We start from the raw sequence: 25,129 nt of genomic DNA on the forward strand, positions 1-25,129 counted from the left end.
AAATCTGTCATTTGTGCTAGTCAAAGCTGGCTTCTTTTGGGGCCTTTGTCATACCAGTGTCCTCTCCTGGAGGATCTCTCTCTCCACTCATTCCTGAAGAAAGTCCTAGTGGTCAAGTTTTAGGTGGTCTAAACTTCACGGAGGACATAGGGGGAAAATCCTGTCCTCTACCCTATCCGAACCTTTGCAACACAAACAACCTGGCATCCACAGCGGATGCTCTTGAATAGTTCACCTTTGATTTCTATGGTTTTGCCTCAATTCTTCAACTATATAGTCAGCTCTTCGAAGGAAAGAGTCTTGCTCTATATTTCTAAGTTAACCCCCTAAAGAATTCACCTATGAAGCACTCTTCTGATTCTGTGAAGTGCTTAAGTACTTAAGCTATCTTGCCCTTTTGAGTTTTAAACACACACACACAAAAAATAACTCCTTTGAAAGTAATTCTGTATCTTTTTGTACTTTACTCCAATGTCTACTATCTTGCACTGTTATAACATTTTCCTTTAATATAGCTGAAATCCCTCACATGCAGCTGGATGCTACTTCTGTGAGTGAATGAGAACAGCTGGTCAGAATCTACTGTACCAGCTTCAAATAGGGGGTATGGAGGTACTTGGTTAAACAGAGCTTGGAAGAGTCATCCCATTTCTCTACATGAACATCTTGTAAATCTGATGATTTAAGTCACCCCCAAAATCCCCAGGTCTACAAAAGTGTGCTTCAAATATTTTCTCTTAGAATCCTAATCATTTCCCAAAACTAATACGGTCTTATTCCGAATCTTGGTGTTCCACATTTTTAATCTTCCCATTTTCCTATTTGTAGGACACAATTTAATTCCTGGGCTTCCGCAGCTACACTTGGCAGAAAAAATACTCATACACAGTCTAAGGTATTCACATTAGGAAGGAAGAATGACGGTGCGAACATGAGAACGTCTCTCGTGGTACGAGAGTGCCTATCTTTACATGGCAAGGTCCTTGACGATCCTATCTTTTAGCAGACATTTTCCTGGACTTTCAGTAACGTTGTTTTCCTCACCTTCTCTTTTTGCAACTAATAAAACAAAAAAAATACATGAGTTGTGAGGTTGCAGAAGACCTCTCTGAACAGATCTTTGAGGTGACCTGCACACATAATTCCATTCCAGACTGCATCACTCGACACAACTCGGCACCTGTGTGTGGCCCCTGCTCCCCCAGACCTGCTCTGCTCTACTCCCTTCTGGTTGCTGGTGCAGCCCTCCGCCAGTTACATGCCACTTTTAGGGAGATTACTCTATCACTTGGTTTTGTATATAAAGAATTTTAAAAAAAGTAAATCAGTAGAAAGAACAAAAATGAAGAATTAGAAATAAATAATCAGGAAAAGTGAGTAGCAATGCCATTGAATACTGTCCTTTTATAAAGCAGGAGATAAAATGAAATAGTTGTTACTTCAACAAGCTGGAGGTCTGTAAATGCGACCTTGTGTATCCTTCCTTTGATTTTCTCCTAAACGCAGGAAACTTTTGTTGGATAAGTCCCAGCATTTTTTTTTTCACCCCCGGGCTAACTTTTGACTTGCTTGGGGACAGCTGCCAGTATTTCTCTTTGCTGCCCGTCAGTCAAAAAAATGTGCTCACGTTGGAGGCTGGGCTCCATCCCACCCAGGGTGCTGAATGCATTAACTTTCTCACACGCAGCCTCCGCCAGGCTGTACACAGAAGTCCATCTCAGACAGCAAAGCTAACTGAATCACCAGTTAGCCTGCAGTTGGTGCCAATGTCAGTTAAAGAGATGTCAACATATTTTAGGAGTCTATGGCAAAGTGATACATTTTACCATGTGCGCCAAGTCAGTGGGAAAAAGAACACTTAGGAAATATTAGGAAACCAAAAGTGCCATTATTTAATTGCTCCACTCCTGAAAGCAAAAACAACCCAATCCTTTATCTAGCATGTGCTTTGGTTAAGAACCAAAACAAACAAGAATATAAACATAAAGGTATTAACTGATTAGTGCCAACGATTTTATTTTACTTTCTTTGTGCTTCTAAGAACAGCCTTTTCTACTGACAAGTATGCACCACTCCACTGTCTGGATATAATCCAGTTTATTAAGAAATTCCTGAATCAATTTCCTGGTTTACAGCTTGTCCAACCAAGATTCTAGGTGTTCTCACCATAAGAAGGGTCTCTTTCAAAAGCTGTCTGCTTGTATAACTGCACACCCACAAGAAATGTCATGGACACCCCAACAATAGAGCTGAAACCTGAAGCAGTTTGGTGACATTCCAAGTTTTTAATGGAATGTGAATCCATTAAGATTATTAGGTAACTTTACTGATATCCTCCAATTTGTGCCAAGTGTTAAAGCTGCCAAAGAAAAGACAGAATAAAAACTGACTCTTGGATTCCAACTCTGAGTATTTGGGTGTGGAAACTGTATTTTCTTGTAACTCATTTAAAAAATACACTGTGCTTTCACTGTTTAATTGCAATCTCAGTTTTCAGGAAGCAAAGAGAAATGAGATACATAATCGATGTTTCTCTTCCGTTTGGCTTTCAGCCTAAATGGTCCTGTACTTTTATTGGCAAAGTAGGGCAGGTAATAACAGTGAACAAGAAACCCATTCTAAGAAGTACTGGCTCAAGTGAAGTACCACTACATCACGAGTGACTCAACCATCTACTCAAGAGTGATTACTCTGCAACGATGAAGCCATGCTAATTGGACAATGGCTTGCTGCCAGTTCCTGTTGGCATGACCTACAATACCCTTGGCTGACAGCCATTATGTCTCTCTATTACACCTTTTTTTTTTTTTTTTTGTAATCTGGATGGGAAGTGGAAATAATTTTTTAAAACCCTCCCAAGTGCTATTTAAGTTCTTATCATGAATTAAAAGTTTAATTAAGTGCCACGTTAAAGGCCTGAGTTCTGATTAACTATGACAAAATAATAGTTATGATTACTGATCAAGTGAGGAACTTTACAGCTCTGAACTTTGTATTTAAAGCTATTATTAATTTTAATTGAACTAGTTAGGAGACTCCACAATAGAGGAAAGAAAGAAACGTAAGGGACATTTAATTCATATACAGAGAAGAGGTTTAGAGTGAATAGATACACTGGTAACTAATTTTATGAAATTTACTGGCCAAGGCTTCCTTACAAATCCATTTAAAAATGTTGATTATTGTGGTCATCTTATATTATATAGGAATAAATAAGGTATAATAAAAAGAATCCTTAAAAATGGCTTTGAAATCAGGTCAGTTAAAATAATTTTTAGATATGTCTTAGTTTTTTCTATTCAACTTCTTCTACTATGCCAAAATAGGAACACATTTCTACATAAGTTTCTTTAAATAGAATTTACTGGCCTCAGGATTTAAAAAATGTAAGAGGTTTGGAAATAGCTTATGCATTTCAGTTTTAAAATTAGCTATTGCTGTGGCTATTTTCACACCAGATTTCCCTCCCTCTGTGTATCAGCACCATTGAGCAGCCTTCAGAGATGAGATCACAATAGTATTAGCTCCCCTCTTCATGGCTCTGCTTTACTGCACCCCCATGTGAGACTGAAGCCCAGATTTCAGGGCTGGAAGTCACCTTTGCGTTACTATAAATAAGTTCTGCCTTTAGGCATTTCTAAATTATCAGCATGATTCTAGGACTTGAAAATTTCTTATTTGCCAGCAAGTAGTTACCTGGAATAATTTGGCTTATTTATTTTCTTTTTTTTTTTTCATCTGCTGCCAAGGCTCACTAATGCAACTTGGAAAATTGCACCACAGCTTTTAATGAGGATTCTGAGGTAAGAGCCATTTCATCAGACAAGACTGTGCTTTCCTTTTATGGGAATAATAACACCTACTGTTTATATGGCACCATCCTTCCAAGAAGTTTAACGTATCACATTTCATTAAGCTGAATAGCAGCCCTGCAAGTCAAGCTGGTAACTGGTATTGTTACTCCCTGCATACTCATATTGAAATTGAGGTCATTAAATGTAAAACATTTTTTTTTCCAAAATCCTAAAGCCTTCTAAAAATGGTTAGAGCAATGATCTGCATCTTCTACAATCTGTCTATGTTCTAGGTTGTCAAATAGCCCAGTGGCTCTATAGTTCTTGAACAGTCATCTTCTGTGATCTCCTATAAGACCATTTCTGAAAAGTCAGGGAATATTCACAAAGATAGGAGAAGTGTGCTTGCTCCTCTTCTGAAGTTGTAAGGTTCTCTCCTTTCCTGACCAGTTTGCCTGCTATCTCCATGCATTTCCCCCACCTCTCAATCCAAACATCTCACCTCTCTTTTTGACTAGCAGGGTTTCTTCTCTCCCTCCGGCAGGGACCTAGAGAAGTTCAAGGTATGGCATAGGTTCATACACCTATAGCACAGGATAGGACTTCAGAGACTGTTCAGCCTGACTCCATCATTTCCAGATAAGGATGTGCCTTGCAAAGTTGAGTCTGCCCACTTGGTCAGCAGACCCTGTCCTCTCTCAAGTCAGTACTAGGGCATTCATTTCACAATTGGCTCTCTGTGTTCTGTATCAGCAAGTTTTCTCTCTCTTTTGGAACTTTCCCATCAGCCCAAGTATCAGCACAGGCTAGGCTCTGCTGTGGTAACGCATAAACACCAAGTCTTCATGGTTTAACATAAAAGTTTATTTCTCATTCATGTCAGAGTCTGATTTGAGTCAGATGGCTCTCCTCCAGAAGTGACTCAAATATCTGGGCTGCCATTCCATCACCTTGGCGTTCTTTGACACCAGTTAAATGGACAGGAAAAAAACATGAAGAACTCAGACCTACTTTAAACTGCCTCAAACCAGAAATGACAGTTGACTTCTACTCACATTTCATTGGCTAGATCTAGTCACATAACATGCCTGACTGCAAATTTGATCATCCAGTGTGTCCAGACAAGAGAGGAAAATTAGATATGGATGAATACTGATAATCTTTACCACAGAGTAAAAACATGCTGGAATTTCTTCCTACTTAAAACAAAACAAAAAACCAAACAAAACTTCTTTTGGCACCATTTTCCTCCAGTTACTGGACCACTTTTCTGCTCCCTTTAACTCAAAAGGCTTTAAAAATGGAGCCTGCATTACCTTTTTCAAATCCCTCCTTTCTCATTCTTTCTTGAACACAATCAAATTGGTCTTTGTTCTAGTGCTTCCCCAGGAGTGCTCAATAAAATCACAAATGGCATCCAAACTGCTGGATAGTCAATGTTCAGCCTTCATTTTAGTTGACTATCAGCATCATTTGACATGGTTGATTATTTTTCCTCCTTGAAATACTTTCTTTTCCTGGCTTCCAGCACACTATACTTTTTGTTTTTCCTTCTTCCTCAATAGTTGTCCCTTCTTGGTCCACCCGGCTGGATCCTCTTTCTCTCTTTGACCTCTGAATTCTGGAAAGCCCAAGACTCAACACTGGAACTTTTTTTTTTTTTTAAATCTACACTTATTCCTTTGGTGGTTGTATCTTGTCTTGTATTCTGTCTTTCAATATTTCCAATACTCTGGTATTAAAACTGCTATCTCCAGGCTAGATTTCTCTCATGAATTCCAGCCATACATCCTTCTGTGCACATCTCAAATTTCACATGTACAAAACAGAACTCTTAATTCACCCCTACTTCCTCAAACCTATTTCTCCCAGTCTTCACCAGTATCAGTTAATGGCAACTCCATTCTTCTGATTGGCTCAGGCCCCAAACCTTAGTCTTATCCTTAACACCTCTCTTTTTCTTCCATCCTATATCAAATCTATAAGAAAATCCCATAAGCTCTACCTTCAAAATATCACCAGAATAACTCTACTGTTATTGCCCTGGTCTAGGCCATCATGTCATGGCTGGGTTGTTGATATCTTAAGTGTTTTTTCTGCTTCTGCCATTGCCCTCTTTCAATCTATTTTCACACAGCAGTCAAAATGATCTTCTGTGAACCCCTCCAACAGCCTCTCAGCTCATTCCAAGAAAAGGTAATGTGTCCAAAAGGTGCACAGCCTGGCTCTGTTACCTCTGAGGTGCATCCTCCCACTCTAGCCCTTGCTCACTTGGCTCCTGGGTGTCAAACATGCCCTGTCCACTCAAGCTTCAGGGTCTTTTTCTTGCTATTCCTTCTGCCTAGATCACCCCTTTCCCAGATGTCAGCATGGCTGGCTCCCTCACCTCCTTCAGGTCTCTACTCAAAAGTCATCCCCCAAACAGGCCTTTCTGGACCACCCTGTTTAAAGTTGTCGGTACCTGTACTCTGACATTCCTTAACCCCCTTCTCTGTTTTGTTCTCTTCAAGGGCATCTAACAAAGTACCTATTATATTTACTTATTTTCTGTCTCTCCTCTTCCCCTGGAAAGTAAGCTCTGTTATGTTCACCCAGCACATAGAACAATGCGTCCTGGTACATAGCAGGACCTTGATAAATATTTGTTCAATGAATGAATAAATGAGTGAGGAAACAGAAACCTAAAGAAGTTGACTGGCTTGCTCAAGAGCTTACATGCAGTTAGTGCCAAGGTTTAGATTGTGGTTTTTCCACTCCCTCATGGCTGATGCTCCTTAGATCTGAAAATTTGCCTGTTACTCTTCTTTCGACTTTTGTCTAGGTGGTGAATGGGTGAGGCGAAAGGGCTGGCTCTGTGCTCTGGGGTGGGTGAGTGTTTTGTTCTTCTTATCCTGGGCATGCTACTTCCCAAAGACCCCACCCACTTTTTCCCACCAAATCTCACCCCCCGCTGTGACATTCAGGCTCAGAATGCTATTGGCATCCTGTGCTGTAGCATTAAGTAGTAATACATACTGAAAAGACTGTTCAAAGATAATCATAATCATCTTATTGCTTCTTAAAAGACTGGACCTAAGCCATCCCAGAGACATTAACAGTTTTCATATCTTCTAAAACTTTCAGACAAGAAGATTCCACAATTTCTTTGTTGGCTTCTCTGCTTGGCAGTGCTACTGCAGGAATAGTCTTTATTGCACCCTGTGGTTAAGACTTAACAATAAATGCCTTTTCTTCAAAATCCTTATGGGTCAAATTTCCTTTCTGTTCAGTACTGAAAAAAAATAAAAATAAAAACAACAATATCTGTCCTAAAATGTTGAGAGAGGGAGAATAAGTTTGGAATATATTTATAGCAAAGAAAGCATAAGGTCCATCAAAAGGGGCCGTGCTTACGCCTACCCTACGGCTATTCTCTGCATGGACACTTCACCTTCCCTAGAGGGTGAAAAGACATGGGAAACAAGCTCCGAAAAAGGTGGTGGAACCTTGAAAATAACCTCTTTTTTCCCCTAGTTTTTAATATTTATTTGTTTATTTATTTATTTATGTTTGACAAAAATTGTGTATATTTAAGGTATACAATGATGTTTTGATATATGTATAAACTGTGAAATGATGACCACACTCAAACTAATTAATACCTCTATCACCCTCCATAGTTATTATTATTATTGGGTTGTCGTAAAAGTCATGATGCATGTTTGCGACAGATGGCACTAGTTCATTTTTGGAAGTACTAGAGTCATTCACATCTATGTTATTGCTATGCCATTTGACAGCTGACAGTTCTAGCTTCATTCTAATAAAAACTGAGCGATTTGGTTGACTTTTGGAGATTTTACAACAAGTTGAAGACAGAAGACCAAACTGTGCATTTTTGCCATATTTTACTGTTTTACTTCCACAAAGGGAAGAACGCGTGTCAAGCTTGTGAAAAGCTGCATAAAGTTTACGGTGACAATGCTCTACAAGAACGTCGGTGCCAATGATGGATCACAAAATTCCGTGCTGGTGATTTTGATCTCAACGACATTTCTGGGTCAGGGAGGCCCACCAAGGTTGATGACGACAAAATAAAGGCATTGATTGAGTCAAACCCACGTTACATGGCACGAAAGATTGCAGAAACATTGAACATCCATCATTCAAGCATTTACAACCACCTGAAGAAGCTAGGATACGTAAGCAAGCTTGATGTTTGGGTTCTGCATGAACTCAAAGAAGTTCATTTGACGGTGCGTATAAACATCTGCAATATGCTCATTAAATGTGAGGAAAACGATTCCTTTTTTGAAGCGACTGATAACTGGTGTTGAGAAGTGGATTGTTTACAACAATGTGGTGCACAAACGATCTTGGTCCCGATGTGATGATTCACCTCAAGCGACATTGAAAGCAGACATTCATCAGAGGAAGGTTATGCTCTCAGTGTGGTGGGATTTTAAAGGTGTCGTGTTTTTGAGCTCCTACCAAGGAACCAAACAATCAATTTGAATGTGTATTGTCGGCAATTGGACAGTCTGAATGAATCCATCATCCAGAAACATCCAGAGCTTGTTAATTGTAAAGGAGTTGTGCTCCATCGTGACAACACGAGACCACACACAAGTTTGATCACCTGGCAAAAATTACTGGAGCTTGGATGGGATGTGTTGCCACACCCACCATACTCGCCTGGCCTTGTGCCATCAGACTTCCACTCGTTTCGCTTTCTTCAAAACTCCTGGGGCCGGCCGAGTGGCTCAGTTGGTTAAGAGCTCGCTGAAGAGTTTGAGCTCTGAGCAACAGTGGTTCGAGTCCAGCCCGAGCTGAGCAGCCGCTGAGCTGCCAACAGGTAGCAGGATGGCTCAGCTAAACAAAACAAAACAAAACAAAACAAAACAAAAAAAACTCCTTTGCGTGGTATAACGTTCAATTCAGATGAGGCTGTAAATCAGCATCTTGTTCAGTTTTTTGCAAATAAAGACAGGGCCTTCGGTGAACGAGGAATTATGAAGCTCACTGAAAGATGGCAAAAGGTTATCGAACAAAATGGGCAATATATCATTGATTGATCTTTGTTCTTTATATAAATAAATGACCTTTGAAAAACATAGACAAAAATACATCATGACTTCTCCGAAAACCCAATATCTTTTGTGGTGAAAATAATTGAGATCTACTTTCTTAGCGAATTTCAACTACATATTACATCATTATTTACAACAGTCACCATGTTGTACATTAGGTTTCCAGAACTCCTTTATCTTATAGCTGAAAGTTTATACCCTCTGATTAATATCTCCTGTTTTTGTCCTGCACCCCCCACAACCTGTGGTAACCATTGTACTCTGTTAGATGGGTATGACTTTTTTTTAGATGCTGCATATAAGTGAGATTATGCAATATTTGTCTTTCTATGTCTGGCTTATTTCACTTAGCATAATGCCCTACAGGTTTACCCACATTGCAGCTGCAAACAGCAGGATTTCCTTCTGTTTTATGACTGAATAACTTTCCATTATATTTATGTGTATACATATAAATATATACATATAAACATATAAATTTGTATGTATTTGTGTGTGTGTGTGTGTGTGTGTGTATATCACATTTCCTTTATCCATTCATCTGTCAATAGACACTTAGATTGTTTCCATATCTTGGCTATTGTGAATAATGCTGCAATGAATGAACACGGGAATGCAGATATCTCTTCCAGATAGTGATTTTATTTCTTTCAGATATATAATGGGAAGTGGGGTTGCTAGATCAAATGGTAGTTCTATTTTTAAATTTTTTGAGGAAATTTCCTACTGTTTTCCACAATGGTTGTACCAAGTTACATTCCCACTAATAATGCACAAAGGTTCCCTTTTCTCCACATCCTCGACAACACTTGTTATACTTCTTATCTTTTGACTTTTTGATAATAGAACTTGGCAATAATCTCTCAACAGCTACTCTTCCCCTAGCACTCCGGGAGGGAGCAAACAGCCCCATAAGAATGGGGTTGATGTGCAAACCCAGTGTGGACTCCACGTCTTCTAAGGAAGCACACCCCATTCCTGCCCTCTGTACTCGACACACCATAAGAATGAACTTCATGACTGTGACACACTTCCAGCATGGTCGACATCCAGCTTGAAATGTTTTCCGTGACTATAGCTAAGGAGGTGTTTGTTGAGCCAACTCTAATACTAATGAGCAGTGGGATAACGGCCTTGCAATGCTTGGCACATCAACCACTTTCTCTTCATCTCTCAGCACAAGATACACTTACTAATTATACATTAAATGATCTGTTTCATTATTTAATGAAAGTACTAAGAACAATGCCTTATCTCCTACTATTTACTGACACACATTCCTGGGTGTGTTTTCCAATGGGGAGCCAACACTCAAGTCATATAAATTCTAGAGACTATCTGTCATTCCATTTTTGGGGTGTAGAGGGAAAAAGCAAGGCAATTAAATTACTCGTTGGCTTCTAGAAGGAGGTCTATATATTTTTCTCTCACCCTTCCACTTAAGAGGCTACATTGGCCACTGTGAGTGGCTCTAATTTACTGGTAATTTGGGGGTGGCGGTGGGGGTAAAACTGCACAACCAGGCAGGAGCTGAAGGCCAGAGCTGGGTTTGGCCTAAACTTGACCGAGTAGGGAGGTGGGACGGGCAGCAGTCTGTATCTGGAAGTTTCATAATCCAAGGAGGAGCTCTCAGATTCAGCCATATTGGCCCCTGGGAAACAAAGCGCTTGTCTGGCCAGGGAGTGTAGAGGTGGGCCAAGTGTGAACAAGATTGGGATAGGGCCAGAAGTTGATTTGGATTCGGTGATGGAATTATGATGAGGTTTAAAGATTTCCAAGGGGCTAATCAAATGCTTTTTCTTATGTCATATGAACTGAATGCCAGTTAGTTCCAGGCAGTGACTTTCCAAGGTAGTGTTTGGGACTTTTGCTTATGCACCACTTCATTCAACTTCTATGAAGTCATTCACTGAGCTAAGTGGGACAATGGCCACAGAGCCTGCAAGGACATTTCAGTGTGTACACAGCAAGGAGAGGAAAATGACTCCCAGCGCTCGAGGCCACAGGGGGGTGCTCTGAGCAGAGGAACAGGGCCTGCAAGGAGGCTGCAGAAACAATTATAGACCCACAAAGGAAAGTGCCACTGGGGCTGACTCTCATGCCTTATCAGCAAGATAATTAAAGCTGGGTTATTGACAACAGGAATACATGTTTCATAGGAAGAAAAAAGTATCTAGTTATGTCTGAAGGTTTCAGGTACATCAACAACCAGAAAGTTTTAATGGTTTGGAAATGCAGACGACGTATCGACAGCAATCATTTTGCATGGCTAGGAAGAAAGAAATCAACACATTGCAAATTCCTACTTAACTGGAATGTAATCAAAATGGTCAAATAGTAGATTTTTTTGTGGGATGACTATACAGTGTGCCTTTTGCTTTAAAGATCACCCAACACCAAGGAAATAAATAATTATCAAGGATTTAATCTAACAAGAAACTTTTAGGTTCCATGATATACATTTATATCCCAGTTTCCTTTAAATTCTACTGCCTTGTGTTATGATAAACAACTCAAGGACTTTCAGAATTTTAGGGGTTTTTACAGATAAGAACCAGGGCTCACAAAGGTTAAGTGAGTAGATCAGGATTCCAGAGCTAATTCCGGGGCAGACCAGGACTTAGGGCACATGGTCCCGTGAGTCTCAAGATGGTGTCAACAGTCACTGAAGAGAAACTAATTACATAAAATGTGATTTTCATGTGTAAATATATTTTAATACAATCTAATTTTTTGAAAATCGGGAAAAAATATAAATGAGGTGGCTCTCAAACAGACACAAATCATAATTTAACTGTAAGCCTTGCCCCCTTCCCAAGACCATTCTGGATAATCAAAAGTTTTCAAAATATTTCCAGGAAATTCTAGAGCTGGAGTAAATTCAAAAGGCATACTTGCTCCCCATCTAGAGAAGAAGAATCTTATGTTTCACAAATGCCTACTATGGGACAAGGACCGGGGCGAGGACTTTTGTATTTATTATTTCTCCTAATGATGGTGTTCATGCACCCATTAATGCAGATGAAGAAAACCCAGCTCCGATCAGCCGGTCACACCACATCTGCCATACCTTGGCTTCCCACATTACTTGGTACGTAAACTTCCCTCCCTACCCCAGTCCCAGTTACATTATCTCCAACTGATTTGTCCTTTGGCTTTCAGTATTGGGACCATTCTAATTACCTACTTGTGAGTGGTGTGAGGAGTAGTAATGAAGCCTTTTATGTTGGTACATTAGAAAAGAAAATGTGAAAATGCCACGTGCTTACGCGTCCTCACTTTATCAGCTGGCCACTCTGCCCCGCTCTCCAGGAGTCACAGCAGATGTCGCTCAACAAAGGACTGGCTCTGGAGACCCCCTCTGACCCCCATGTCTTGGTTGTCTGTTTTTTATGTTGAATTTGGTTGCCTTTCTGTGGAGCAGGCACTTGCCCACCACTTTATCCTATCTTATACATACCCGCTTTACTCATATTATTTGCCAGGCCTTTGGAGGCGTTTTGGTTTGCAGCCCTGGGATTTAATGCTAGTTGTACTCATCAGCACCTTGCATGAGGGTGGTGGGGCCTTTGGTTTCTCCTCGGGTTGTGTGGAGAGCCGCTCAGTGTATCACTGCACAACCCTGGGGCTGTATGTGCACAGACTATGGATGTGCGCTGTGTCCCTGCGAGCTGTGCCGTGCAGAGCCGGCACAGCATGCGGTGGGGACTAGTGTTGCACACTGTGCTGGTGCAGAGGGGATGAGTCTGGCCCTGAACACAAAGCCCTAGACTGCTCAGTTTTACCCTCTGTCCCATGAACATGCAGGGGAGTCAGGAAGATGGAAGAAGAGGAACTGTATACACAGTTCAAAGGGTGACCAGTTTACTAGTCTGTCATTGTGAGGCCCATCATTTGAATTCTTGCAGCTCAAACCATCCAATTGAATGTCATCTCTGGACAGAACTAGGTCCAGCCACCAGTGTCCCCAAAGGGCAGAAATGACAGGACTCGCCGAAGTAATTAAGAAACCTGAGTAGGGTAGTTTCAACAATAGTTAGAAAAGCAAGTTTACACTTCTTAGCCTCTTTCCATATTAACTGTGAAAATTACTGCTTGCTGTTACTTTTCCCCCAAGCAAAGAAGGGGCTGTGAATATGCTCATTCTTTAACTCTCAAGGGAAATCAAGCGCTCCTTCAATCATTTGAAACCGAAGAATCATAGCAACAGTCCCAGTGATTCAGATCCTACATGGAGGACTGCACCAAACTCTGGCTGAACTACTCAAAACCCAAAGAGTAAGTGAACTAGAAACTACGAGTGGCTGTGAGCCACAGGTGGGGTTCAGTTCCCCTAAAGAAAGATGCTCTGTTCAGACTCATGCCTCTGAGACTTGACGTGTATCAAATAGAAACTGGCTCTGCCACAAACCTAATGTGTGAGTGACGTGGACATCAGCCCCTGAGGGGGGATGGCACAGGGTCCACCTTCTGGCTCCTACTCAGACAACTGATTACAAGTCAATAAGCCTCCATCAGCAAGCAGCCACACAAACAAACCGAACCACCCTACCTCCTCAGGCAAGCTGACCACCAAGTCATTTTTCGTCTGTCCGACGAGCATCTGCCAGAAGTATTCACTGCATGCAGCCAGCACAGCCCGGTGGGCCCGGAACTCCTTCCTCTCCACGATCAGAGTCACGTCACAGAGAATATCCTTCTTCCGCTGGTCATTGAGGCCCAGGAGGATGTTGGTGCAGTGGACTGTGGACTCATACACATACATGGGGGAGTCAGGCTTCTCATCCACAGACATGCCGTTCACACCCTGCAAGAAAGAAAGGCCGGGTCACCACAGCTATTTGAGTGAGAGAGAGAAGGCGAGGAAGAACTTCCAAGTTCCTGTATCTCACTGCCATGAGCCAGGCCGGAAAGGGCAGAATTGTTCATTAGTATTTTCATGCTCAGCGCAATGGGCTCGGAATCATTGTCTGGAAAGTTGTATTTTATGGCTGACTTTTATCCTTCCCATTTACTGTGTCTTTTACCTCATGGAAACAAAGCCAGGTTTTTTAATGGAACACCCAACACATTTAAAACACATACATCCTTTAAAAACTTTGTAGTTCTCATTCTGATGACTGACTGAAAAGGAACTTGCATATATATATATATATATATATATATATATATATTCATATATATATATATATATTCCCAATTCAAGTATTAATTGAGCTTTGTGTTAAGAGGAAATGAATCATTTTGAAGTATTTGCAATGCTTTCTTGATTTAAATACTTGTAAGTTCCTAAGTTGAAATTTGGCTAAGATACCAAGCAGAGTAAATATCTAATCACAATGTATAATTTAACAAGTCAACTAAACTGGATGTGTACTAAAAAGTAGATACAGCCAGCTATTGCAATTGCCTCTGCCACTTCAGGACAAAGCACAACCAACACGATGATATTATTGTGCATGAAAAGCTCTTGAAAAGAAACACAATATATCACAATAGGAGGCATTAAAAAAAAGATGTATTCAACAGTGAAGATTACTTTTACAAAAGAGCTCTTTGCTTTAAAATGTATCTACTGAAATATATATATATTTTAAGATTTTATTGGAGAGTTGGGGGAGGGCAACAGTGTTGGGGAATTGGGGAAGGGGAACAGACAACTTGCTGTCCTTTTGTTCTTCAGTCTAGTTGTGGAGGATGTCGCTTCACTGGCCCATGTTAGTATTATCATTGTGCTCTTCCCGGGTGAGGCAGACCGGTCACCGGCCTCTGGACAGCCGCTCATGGCGGCTCTTGGCAGCTCACACTGGCTGATGGCTGTTCGCGTGCTGCCAGCCACACACGGTAGCTTATGGCAGCCTACTGCAGCAAGGGCTGCAGCCTACTCCATCGCTGGTGACTCACGGCATCCCAGCTCCAGGTAGAGCTGTTGTTTACCATCTTAGCTGTAGAGGGCAGTGTCACTGGCCCCCATGTGGGATCCAAACCGGGGCCCTGCTCCTCAGAGCTGGCGTCCCAAGCCAGGTCTTAAACAATGCACCACTCAGCCAGCCCAGCAATTTTTGGTTTTACGGAGCATGCTTTTGGTGTTGTATGTAAAAAGCTTTTGCCTAAACCAAGGTCATATTTTCTGTCAGATTTACACCTAGATATTAATATTTTTAATGCAATTATAAAATGTTTTCATTTTTTAATTTCTGTTTTTCATTGCTAGCATACAGAAATAGTAATGATTTTGTGTATTGATCTTGTTTCCTACAGCTTTGCCTAACTTGCTTATTAGTTCTCATAACCTTTCTTTTTGTACATTCCATAGATTTTCTACATAGAAGATTATGTTGTTAATAAATGAAGACATTTTACTTCCTTTCCAATCTGGGTGATTTCAAGGTCTTTTTCTTACCTTAATGCATTGGCTAGAACCTCTAGTACAATGTTGACTAGAAGTGGTAAGAGTAAATGTCCTTGCCTTGTTCCTGATGTCAGGAGGAATGTATTCAACCTTTCACTGTTATTTATGATGGTAGCTACAGGCATGTCATAGATGCCCCTATTGAGTTAGGGAAGTTTCTGTCTATTCCCAGTTTGCTGAGAGGTTTTTTATTTTTAAAATCAGGAACAGATGTTGGATTTTGACAAATGTTTTTTCTGCATCTATTGAAATTATCACATAGTTTTTCTTTTTTAGTGTGGTAATATAGTGAGTAACATTGATTGACTTTTGAATGTTAAACCAACCTTGCATTTCTAGGATAAACTCTTCTTGATCATAATATATTTGCCTTTTTACACATTGTTGAATTCAATTTGCTAACATTTTGTTAAAAGGCACACAATACCAGGCATCACTCAATTGGGTGGAACAATTACTGTCCTAGGATGTAAATGGTGTGTTTAATTTATAAGAAGCAGGAGATTTATAAGAGACATCTCATTTTTCTAATCCATTTATTAATGCACCTACAACAAGAAGAGAGAAGCTTGATATTAAGGATAAAAAGCCACAAATTCTTTCGTGAAACATGAAATGAAATAAAATCACAAGAGGAATGAAAGTGGGGAGCAGTGGAAAGAGGAGTGAACTGGGGGTATAGGACTTTTGGTCTAGCTCTGGCACTGACTAGCTTTGTGGATTTTGGATAAATCCCCTAACATTTTCTGGAACTGCTTCCATGTTTGTAAAATAAAAAGTCTGGAGTAGAAGACCAACAAAGTTTGTACAGATCTACAATTTTATGAGTCTAAGAGTCTTAAAAGAAATACCTAGTTGATCACAGGGAGTGGGATACTGTCATTTTAGTTGAGATAAACTAGCTTTCTTTGACCTTATCAAGATTGATCATATACTCTTTTTTATTGTTGTTGATTTTGCAGAGCTGGTTACAGGGAATGGGGTGGACAATATATAGGAAGAAACCAAAGCCTGCTGGGAGAGAAGGAAGTAGGACCCCAATTCCTGGCTCCCATAGGTTCCAAGTTAAGAAGATCTGTCTGGATAGATCATGGTATCCCTTAGTAAATGGAAAGGAGCTAGTCTCTTGAAATGAAATTGCCTTTCAGAAATGGAAAACCTAGGAGGATATTTGGCACAATTTGTGGAGCTGATGCTATTAGCTCCTCCAGTCCTGGCTATCTCAGCCCAGAAGTTTGTTCTGGGAACCATGGCTGAGCAAGGGAGTATAAACTAAAAAAATATGTCCTGCAGGAACCCAGAGTAGAGTTCTACTGAGGTCCAAGCAGGGGTCTGATGACTGTACAGAAGCATGGGACAAGGGTCTGTCCCACCAAGTAAGAGCAGTCATCAACAGTGGAAAAGCCAAGGCAGTGGATGGACTCTCAGGTTCCAGTTCACAAGCAAGATGGTCTCTTTCTGGCTTTAAGACAGCTAGGGGCGGGGAAGGGGTACTTGTGTCTTTCTCTGAAAGAAAGACTCCATATCCTGATAATAGGGCAGGTTTGGGGGGAAAAAGGAGATGTGGTAGTATGTGCACCCTGAGTCGATAAATCAGATTATGAGAGTCACATGAACATGGATGTCTGCTTTTTGGGCTAAACCTTCCAGAGAGTTTTAGAAGACATTTAGAACACAACTGATCTGTTCATCAAATGGTATAATCTAAAATCTATCACTCCCATAAAGCTGTTGCTAGACTTTAACCCGTCTGAGGATATTCTTGATTTTATTACATTATTCCTGGATAATCCTTCCTTCTGCCATGCCAGCACCACTCTACTTCTCTTTGCCTTTACATTCCTATTGGATCTTATTATACCCATCCTAGTTGGCTCCTCTTCAAGCATAATGGAACATGACTGCTTCTTCTTTTAGAAATCAGTTAGCCCTTCCCATGCTCTGATCATCATGGGTGCTCTTCTGGGAATGCCTCCAATTTGTTTTTGACTAACTAATTCCAACCTGAATTCTGTTTCTCCTATCACTGAATTATGTCCCATTGAGTTTTCTTTTTTTCAGTTGCCTTACTAATATTAATTAAACAACATTTTACCCTGAATGTAGCAAATCCTGAAATCTGTAGTAGGAACCATGGGATCTAAGAATGAGATACTTTGCAGTGAGTAACAGAGCCCAGAATAGCATGTAGGAGTTTGACAGCCAGTCTTTACGCTAAGCATGAGACAATGTGTTAAAGTGTGTAGACATTAGCTGAAATCAGACTGTAAGGAAGCTTTCCAAAGGTTCTGATTTGGGTTTTGGCTGGATCTCATTCCTCTTCTTGTAGGCCAAAAAACTCAGCTGCACATGTACATATACATATATTGCAATCATCTCATCATATGGTTCAGTAGTCAGTTACTATTATAGTATGTTCATCTCCTCAAAAAGCTACACAGACCACAACTTTTATCAGTCACAGATATAGTATTAAAGAAGGCAAACTCACTTATTCATTCACTCACTCACTCTTCATTATTCAGTCATATTCAGAAATTAAAATAGCTAACAGTTCTGAAGATAAAAGTATAAATTAAAAAACTAAAAAGAGAAAAAAAATCTAGAGTGGGAAATCTGAAAAGCTGCAATTCACAAAAGAGTAGAATGTTAAGTTTTTCAGACAACCTGTCATGTCTAGAATGTTTCAGATGAAAAGAAATGAATACGCCTTGCAGGTTATGAAAAAGGACCAAATTATAAACCATTTCACTTGAAATTCCAACCACATTTCCTCTAGAAACAGTGCATTAAGTAAATAATTCTGTGAATCAAACACTGAAGTTAGTAAATTTTTGCCCTTATCAAGCATGCTTTTTTAAAAAAAGTTATTTACTATGAAATAGTAAGAGCTCATTTTTATAAAAGAAAGTTATCAAGTCTATAGAAATTTTAGAGTGCACAGTGCCATTAAAATGACTATGTTATCACTTTTGGATTAGAAACACTTTTCAATCGCATCAAGACCCAAACTTCTTACTTAAAGTGGAGAGGAATCCAATTTCAGGATTTTCTAATGGAAATCTGCAGTGCCTGTCACTTAACGTCTCTAATGCTTTAGATAGCTAAAGTAAGGGCCTGACATGGAGCAGCTAAAATGTTCCATATTCTTTATTTACTCAAACACTCCATCTGCGTGTGTACTAGTTAGCGCCAAGGGAACTGAAATTTCAGGCTGTTAGGAAGAAGCACTTGCAATTGTAGCATCAGATCCTTAATAGCTCATAATGATCCTTGTGCTTCAATATAAACTTCCATTTTCCTTGACCTTTCAGGAGGAAGTTCAATTTACTGATATTGTTTGTGATAATGGTTTGTACTGCACAGTTGAAAAACATTTAAAAAAAATTAGGGGCAATCATAATAAGCCCCAATTTTTTCGTAATTATTTGTTGTTGATGTGTTTCACTGATTCTTTTCAACAGACCAAAATAAAAAATAATCTAAACTTCCTAAATATCCGGTAATAAAACAGTGACAACTACTAACATGTCTATATATTAATGTAAATTGTATGGAAAGGCAGGATGGGATACAGAGGCTGAGCTACAAGAAATACTAGAACGTTGGAAGCAGACTATATGTATTAATCTAAAGGTAATAAGGAATTAAAGATATACTGTACCAACATATCCCAGTTTCCACTAAACTGGAAAGCATCAGAAAATTTGATAATATCGAGTGTTTGCGAACACGTGAAGCAACAGGGACTATCATACACTGATGAACACTGATGTTCAACCTCTTTGGTAAACAGCTTGATATTATCTAATATAGTTGAAGACATGCACAGATTATGACCCAGTAACTCCATTCCCATTCCTAGGTTACACCCAAGAGACACTCCTGCATGTGCGTAACAGGAACTCTGTACAAGAATGTTCAAAGCAGCATTGTTCAGTATAGCCCTCAACTGGAAACAACACAATGTCTGTCAGTAGCAGAATGAATAAACACACTGAGGTATAGTCATATAGTCATACAATGAAAGAATACAAAACAAAATCAAGCCACTTGCAACAACATGAATGACTCTCACAGACCTAGCATTGAATACTGAGCTAGAGAAGCAAGACACAAAATAATAGCATACAATCGAATTCCATTTATGTCAAGTTCAAAAATGGACAAAACTTAAAAGATCTAGGGATATATACACAGGTGGTGAAGAAACGACTCAAAGGTTCTGTTCGTGGGATACAGTTGTTATTGGAAAGCGGCACTAGGGGGTCTTGGAGATGCTGCCACAATATTCCATTTCTTGACGTTGGTGATTGGTGGATGTGTGTTCACATTGTGTTAAATTATATAATTGTCTTATGCACGTGTCTATATCTACTTTATATTTTATAATTAAAAAAATCCCCCAGCTACCCCCAAATTGAAATTGTAGGAAAGAGTTAACAGCTCAAGTTACCTGCCTCAGGCTCTGTGACTTTATTATAAAGGTCCAAGGGTGTACTTTGGTTTTGAATGAAAATACATACCTACAACTTGTAGCCTACAATTTAAGGTGAGAAGGGTATTCACAGGTAATGTAAGTTAACGATTCCAAGTTGTATGTGGTAAATCAGAGTCCCCAACAACGGGCAGAATGTGGGGACAAAATCTTTTGGGAGGTGGTGAGAAATCTGAGCTCAGGCTTTTGGCTTCTGAGCAAAATTCTTTTCAGAGATGCCTTGTTTCACCTTCTGTCTTGTGAAAACCAAATCACTTCAATGCACTTCCACTTCCTTATCTATAAAATGAGGAAATGAGCTAGGTGACCTGGCAAGGTATTTCTAGTTCTAATGTTCATGGTTCTATGAAAGTACAGAAACTTCAGGAAAAACTTGAAACATGAGCTTTTCTAACTACAGTTCGTGAGAAAATGTTTTTAGAAAGTTAGAGATGCTCAAAATAACACAGCTGGCTGGAAGGGGAAAATGCCATCACATCATAACTTTTGGGAGAGATGAAGAAGACAAAAAGAATGGCCCAATGACAATCTGAACTTTTCCCCCTTATAAATGAAATCAATTAGAAGGACAGATGAATCAAGGGACAATTTTCTCATATTAGCAGAACACAATACCCACAAGTACTGAGCAATACTTCAACACTTTGTTTTCTATCTATCTATCCTCTCCCCTCCGTCCAAAACAGTGCTCCGGGGTGCAGGATAGGTTCTCAGAAGCTGTCTTAGATATGTGGCTATGGAGTCAAGTGGGGTGTCCATCTTCTCTCCTGAGTCTCTACCCAGTGATCCCAGGCAAGACCACACACTGTTTGGGGGCCAGAGAGAAGGCTATGGCTTGGGCTTAACACTAACATAGTGCATACACTGTCATCTCAAAAAGTAGATGAAGGAATGTGCTTTGAAATCAGTGGGTGAAAGGGACTACATGCTCGGTTGTCTAAGACACGTGATTACTGTTAGTGGAGGTTGTGTGATGGTGGGCGTGAGGATGTGGGCACGGCAGGACAGTGGGCAGGGAGAAATCATGGAAGTAGGGATTTGCAGGTTTGGAGGTACAGCTTTGTCATCATCCACTCTGCTCTTCTTTTCTGCATTTTGTTTCTTGCTTTTGGTTCTTTTGTGGTAACCCCCCAGCTAAGAGTGTAGGAGCCAAAGTCCCCATTTCTTCTGCTGAGGTTAGGTCCTTTCCTACCCTTGGCAAGTTTTCTTCTCTAACTTGTCTTTCCCAGTTTGTCTCTAGTGCTGTTTCTTTGTATCTATGTTCTCCATTTATATTCATTTCTCATACACCAATCTCTGCTTCCTATTAGCATTTGCTTCTTGCATATTAGGAGGTAGAGGACGGGGAAAAGTCATTTCTTTTCTACATTCTTCTTTATTGGGGCATCTATGTGAAATATTCTTTCCCAGTGTCCCGTTCCCTCCCCTCCTAGCCAGAGAAATATTACCCTAGAGCTTCATGCTGCTAATGTGAGAAGAAATTATGAAAAGTGATTAGGAGGCTAAATGAGGGTGGTGGAACCTATTTACTTCATTAAGGTTCCTTCAGGGAAAATGAAGGACAGGAAACTGAGAGATAAGGGTTAATACTAAAAGAATAAAAGATCCATTTGACTCAGAGCAATCTTCAGTCTGCCTGGATTCTATCAGACACCCTTCTCCATGGGGAAATCATTACAGAGAAATGACATGCAAACTGCGCCATAAAGCATCTGAGTCAAACCAGAGGGAGGATGACTCAACGGATCATTTTACACTTTAATAGAAGGCACTGCAGATTTGTACCTAGTGCACAGTTCAACACAGGGCACGCACCCCCTCCCCAAAACTTCTCCATCGGGTGGGAGGGGAGTTCCCAGAACCTGACAGAAATTATTCTGTCTTAGAAAAGAACCAAGTCAAAACTTACAACAGAGAATCAAAGACTAAGAAAAGACAACAGATAGTCAAATGCAGAAAAAAGGGGAGACTGCAAGTCTGTCTAATTCCAACTTTAGCATTACTGTCAAACCCAACTGTCAAAAACTAAACTCAGCCATTAGTAGACTTCAAATCTGATTGGTTGGGGGTGGGGGGAAGAGGGAGAGAGAAAGAGGGAAGGAGGGAAGGAAGAAGAGAGAAGGGAGAGAGGAGGGAGGAAAGAAGAGAACATCTAAGTGTGATACTTAAAATTTGTGCCTACGGGGCTGGCCGAGTGGTGCGTTGGTTAAGAGCTGGCTTGGGACGCCAGCTCTGAGCAGCAAGGCCCTGGTTCGGATCCCACAAGGGCCAGTAACGCTACACCCTCTACAGCTAAGATGGTGAACAACAGCTCGACCTGGAGCTGGGCTGCCATTAGTTGCCAGTGATGGTGTAGGCTGCAGCCCCTGCTCAGTGGGCTGCCATAAGCTACCGTGAGTAGCCGGCAGCCAGCGTGAGTGGCTGGCAGTTAGCATGAGCTGCCGTGAGCAGCTATCCAGAGGCCGGCGACTGATCTGCCTCACCCGGGAAGAGCGCAATAATAATACCAACATGGGCCAGTGAAGCGACGTCCTCCACAACTAGACTGAAGAACAAAAGGACAGCAACTTGTCTGTGCCCCTTTCCAGAATCCCCAACGCTGTTCCCCTCTCCCAATTCCCCAATAAAATCTTAAAAAAAAAAGAGAGAGAGAATTTGTGCCTTAAATTAGCTTCAAAAGACTTGACTGTCTAATTGCTGTCAGAAGTTTACCCACAAGGTCAGTGACAATGCTGGGCTGGGGTGTCCATGTAAAGGCAGAACACAATATTAGCAGTGCCATTGTTCCTGCCATGCTTCCTGGGTTAGTTATTACTTACAGGTGCTGATATGTGTAATGTGTCAACGGTAGATTCATCTGACCAGGAATTAGGATGCTAAAGACTTGACTATCCAACCTAACTCCTTCTCAGGGGGTGACCTCCAGGTGCACGTCTGACAGAAAGGTCTGCCTGTACAGAAAGAATATGTATAGTTATGTGGCTGTTCATCCTTGTGATCTCTTATCAATACCTGTCCCTCCTTCCTGAGAGGGCATGCTGCTTACAGGTGGGAAACAAAACAGAAGTGAGTCACCGAGGCTTAGCAAAAATACAGCTGTCACAGAAATGGTTCTTAATAAAAGGAAACTTGCTTCTTTCATGCATCAGGGTCTTTTGGACAACATAGTTCTATTCTGAAATATCTTCTCTACAGGGATGCAAGCTGGGATGGGTGAAGTTTAGATTGCAAGACGGTTCACCTGGTAACTAGAACAATCGAAACCCAGACCCAAAGCAGGCAACATCTAATTGGGGCAGAGAAGTCATCCAGCTCAATGATGTCTTGGGAAATGCTTTGGGAAAGGTTTGTGAATTTCCACTGAAGCCTGGGTACCCTAACTCCTGTTTTCCCATTTAAACATGATTAAAACCATGAGGCTAAACCATTGGTCGGCAGTCTGTGAAATCCCATTTCAGGTAATGAAAGCACTTGGACCATCTGTCACCATACAGGAGATCAAATGGAGATGGAATATTAACACACATGTGAAATGGTCTCCTAAGAGTATGGGGAAAAGGCAGGAGGTCAGTGAACAGAGATGGGGGGCGGGGGACGATGTGCTCGGAGCCTCCCGAGTCCCTGTCCTGTCCTTGGCAGCTCCTCAGAGTAATGATGATTGTTACCAAAAGGCAGGGACACAAATGCTTCCTGACACTGAGTATGCTGTTTAAAATATAAATCCTATTATATGTCTGTACTACACCACCACTCTTATTTTTTAGATTTTATTGGGGAATTGGGAGAGGGGAACAACACTGGGGAATCGGGGGAAGGGGAACAGACAAGTTGCTGTCCTTTTATTCTTCAGGTTAGCTGTGGAGGACGTTGCTTTACTGACCCATGTTGGCATTATCATTGTGCTCTTCCCGGCTGAGGCAGATCGGTCGCCGGCCTTTGGACAGCCGCTCACAGTGGCTCTTGGCAGCTCACACCAGCTGCCGGCCGCTCATGCTGGCTGCTGGCTACACACGGTAGCCCATGGCAGCCCACTGCAACAGGGGCTGCAGCCTATGCCGTTGCCGGCAACTCAGGCAGCACAGCTCCAGGTCGAGCTGTTGTTCACCGTCTTAGCTGTAGAGGGCAGTGGGGCAGTGTCACTGGCTCTCATGTGGAATCTGAACTGGGGCCCTGCTGCTTAGAGCTGGCATCCCAAGCCAGCTCTTCACCAACACGCCACTTGGCCAGCCCTACACCACCACTCTTACACACCACTTGCACTCCACAGGATATGCATCAGGTAATATAAAGTATGTTAAAAAAAGGATTATTTTCTAATTCACTCATTATAAAAAGTCAAAACTGCCATGGGAGAGAAGACAGCCTCCCTCCAAGTGGTCAGGAAGGGGTGTGACAAGGGCCAGCCCTTTGGCCGGGTGGCACTGGAGAAGCAGAGATGCACCAGTCAGGAAGAGATGCCTCAGCTGTTCTTGACTCTACAGGGTACCTGCTTCCATTCCTCTTTTTGTCCCTAGACAGAGGCGCCTCTGTTTGAGTCCCTGCTCTTCCACCTCCTAGCCGTAGGGCTTTGGGTACATTCATTAGTCTCTGTAATTCTTGGTTTTTCCAGCTGCAAAATGGCCACATGAGATTAAACGAGATGAAGCAATAGGTATTTAGGATGGTCTTTGTTTTACAGTGAATACTCCACAAATAAAAGCTATTATTATGGGAAGAAAATTAATTTCTTTGTATGTTATATTAATTTGCAGTTGTGTACAGACTGGGAGTTTCTTCTACTGGGCAAACCCGGGCTGCACAAAGAATGCTGTATGTCTTTGTTTGCCAGATTCTCCTGCTTAAACTTTGGGAAAGGCCAATTTGCTGGATTTCCATCCATGGCCTGTGAGAAAATGACGGCACAATGTGTGGGATCTGGCAACTTTGGCCATGACACCATTGCAGCCTTCCCTCTGTAACATCCCACAATGACCATGAAGGTCAAATAAGGCAGTGGATCTGAGAGTGCTCTGAGAAGTTTCAAGTACTCTGCTTGCCTCAGGAATTATCCTCACCACCATCTGACTTAATTCTCCACATAATTATATCAGGAATGTCTGCTCTTATGGGCACTTAACCCTGATATATTTCTTTTTCATGCCAAGAGAAGGCGTCTGGCAGATGGGGAACTTGTATTGCTTCTCATCTAATAATGTTTCCTTAAAGCTTCTATCGCCTTATATTTGCTAAACGTGCATGCTTTCAGTAGTCTGTGTTTCTGTTACAGGCTTTCCCGGTTTTCTCCCTCTGCTGCCTTTACCTATGTTTCATACAAAGCAGAATCCTCTTCCATCACGATAGGCAGTTAAGGCATAGA

General features: G+C 41.1%; 1 protein-coding gene across 9 annotated transcripts in view; it reads right to left on the bottom strand.

Annotated features, from left to right (window-relative positions):
* BACH2 (BACH transcriptional regulator 2) overlaps positions 1–25,129 on the bottom strand; it is a 358,299-nt gene that overhangs the window by 68,521 nt on the left and 264,649 nt on the right. For 8 of the 9 annotated variants that reach the window (XM_019655018.1, XM_019655017.1, XM_019655020.1 and 5 more), the window contains one exon: positions 13,416–13,670. In XM_019655018.1, the coding sequence (XP_019510563.1) occupies positions 13,416–13,670 (255 nt within the window). Of the gene's footprint in view, positions 1–13,415; positions 13,671–22,592; positions 22,682–25,129 lie in introns of those variants that run through there. The other variant, XM_019655023.1, reaches the window with a different exon arrangement.

The sequence above is a fragment of the Hipposideros armiger genome, unplaced genomic scaffold, assembly GCF_001890085.2.
Source record: "Hipposideros armiger isolate ML-2016 unplaced genomic scaffold, ASM189008v1 scaffold_234, whole genome shotgun sequence".
Lineage (NCBI taxonomy): Eukaryota > Metazoa > Chordata > Mammalia > Chiroptera > Hipposideridae > Hipposideros > Hipposideros armiger.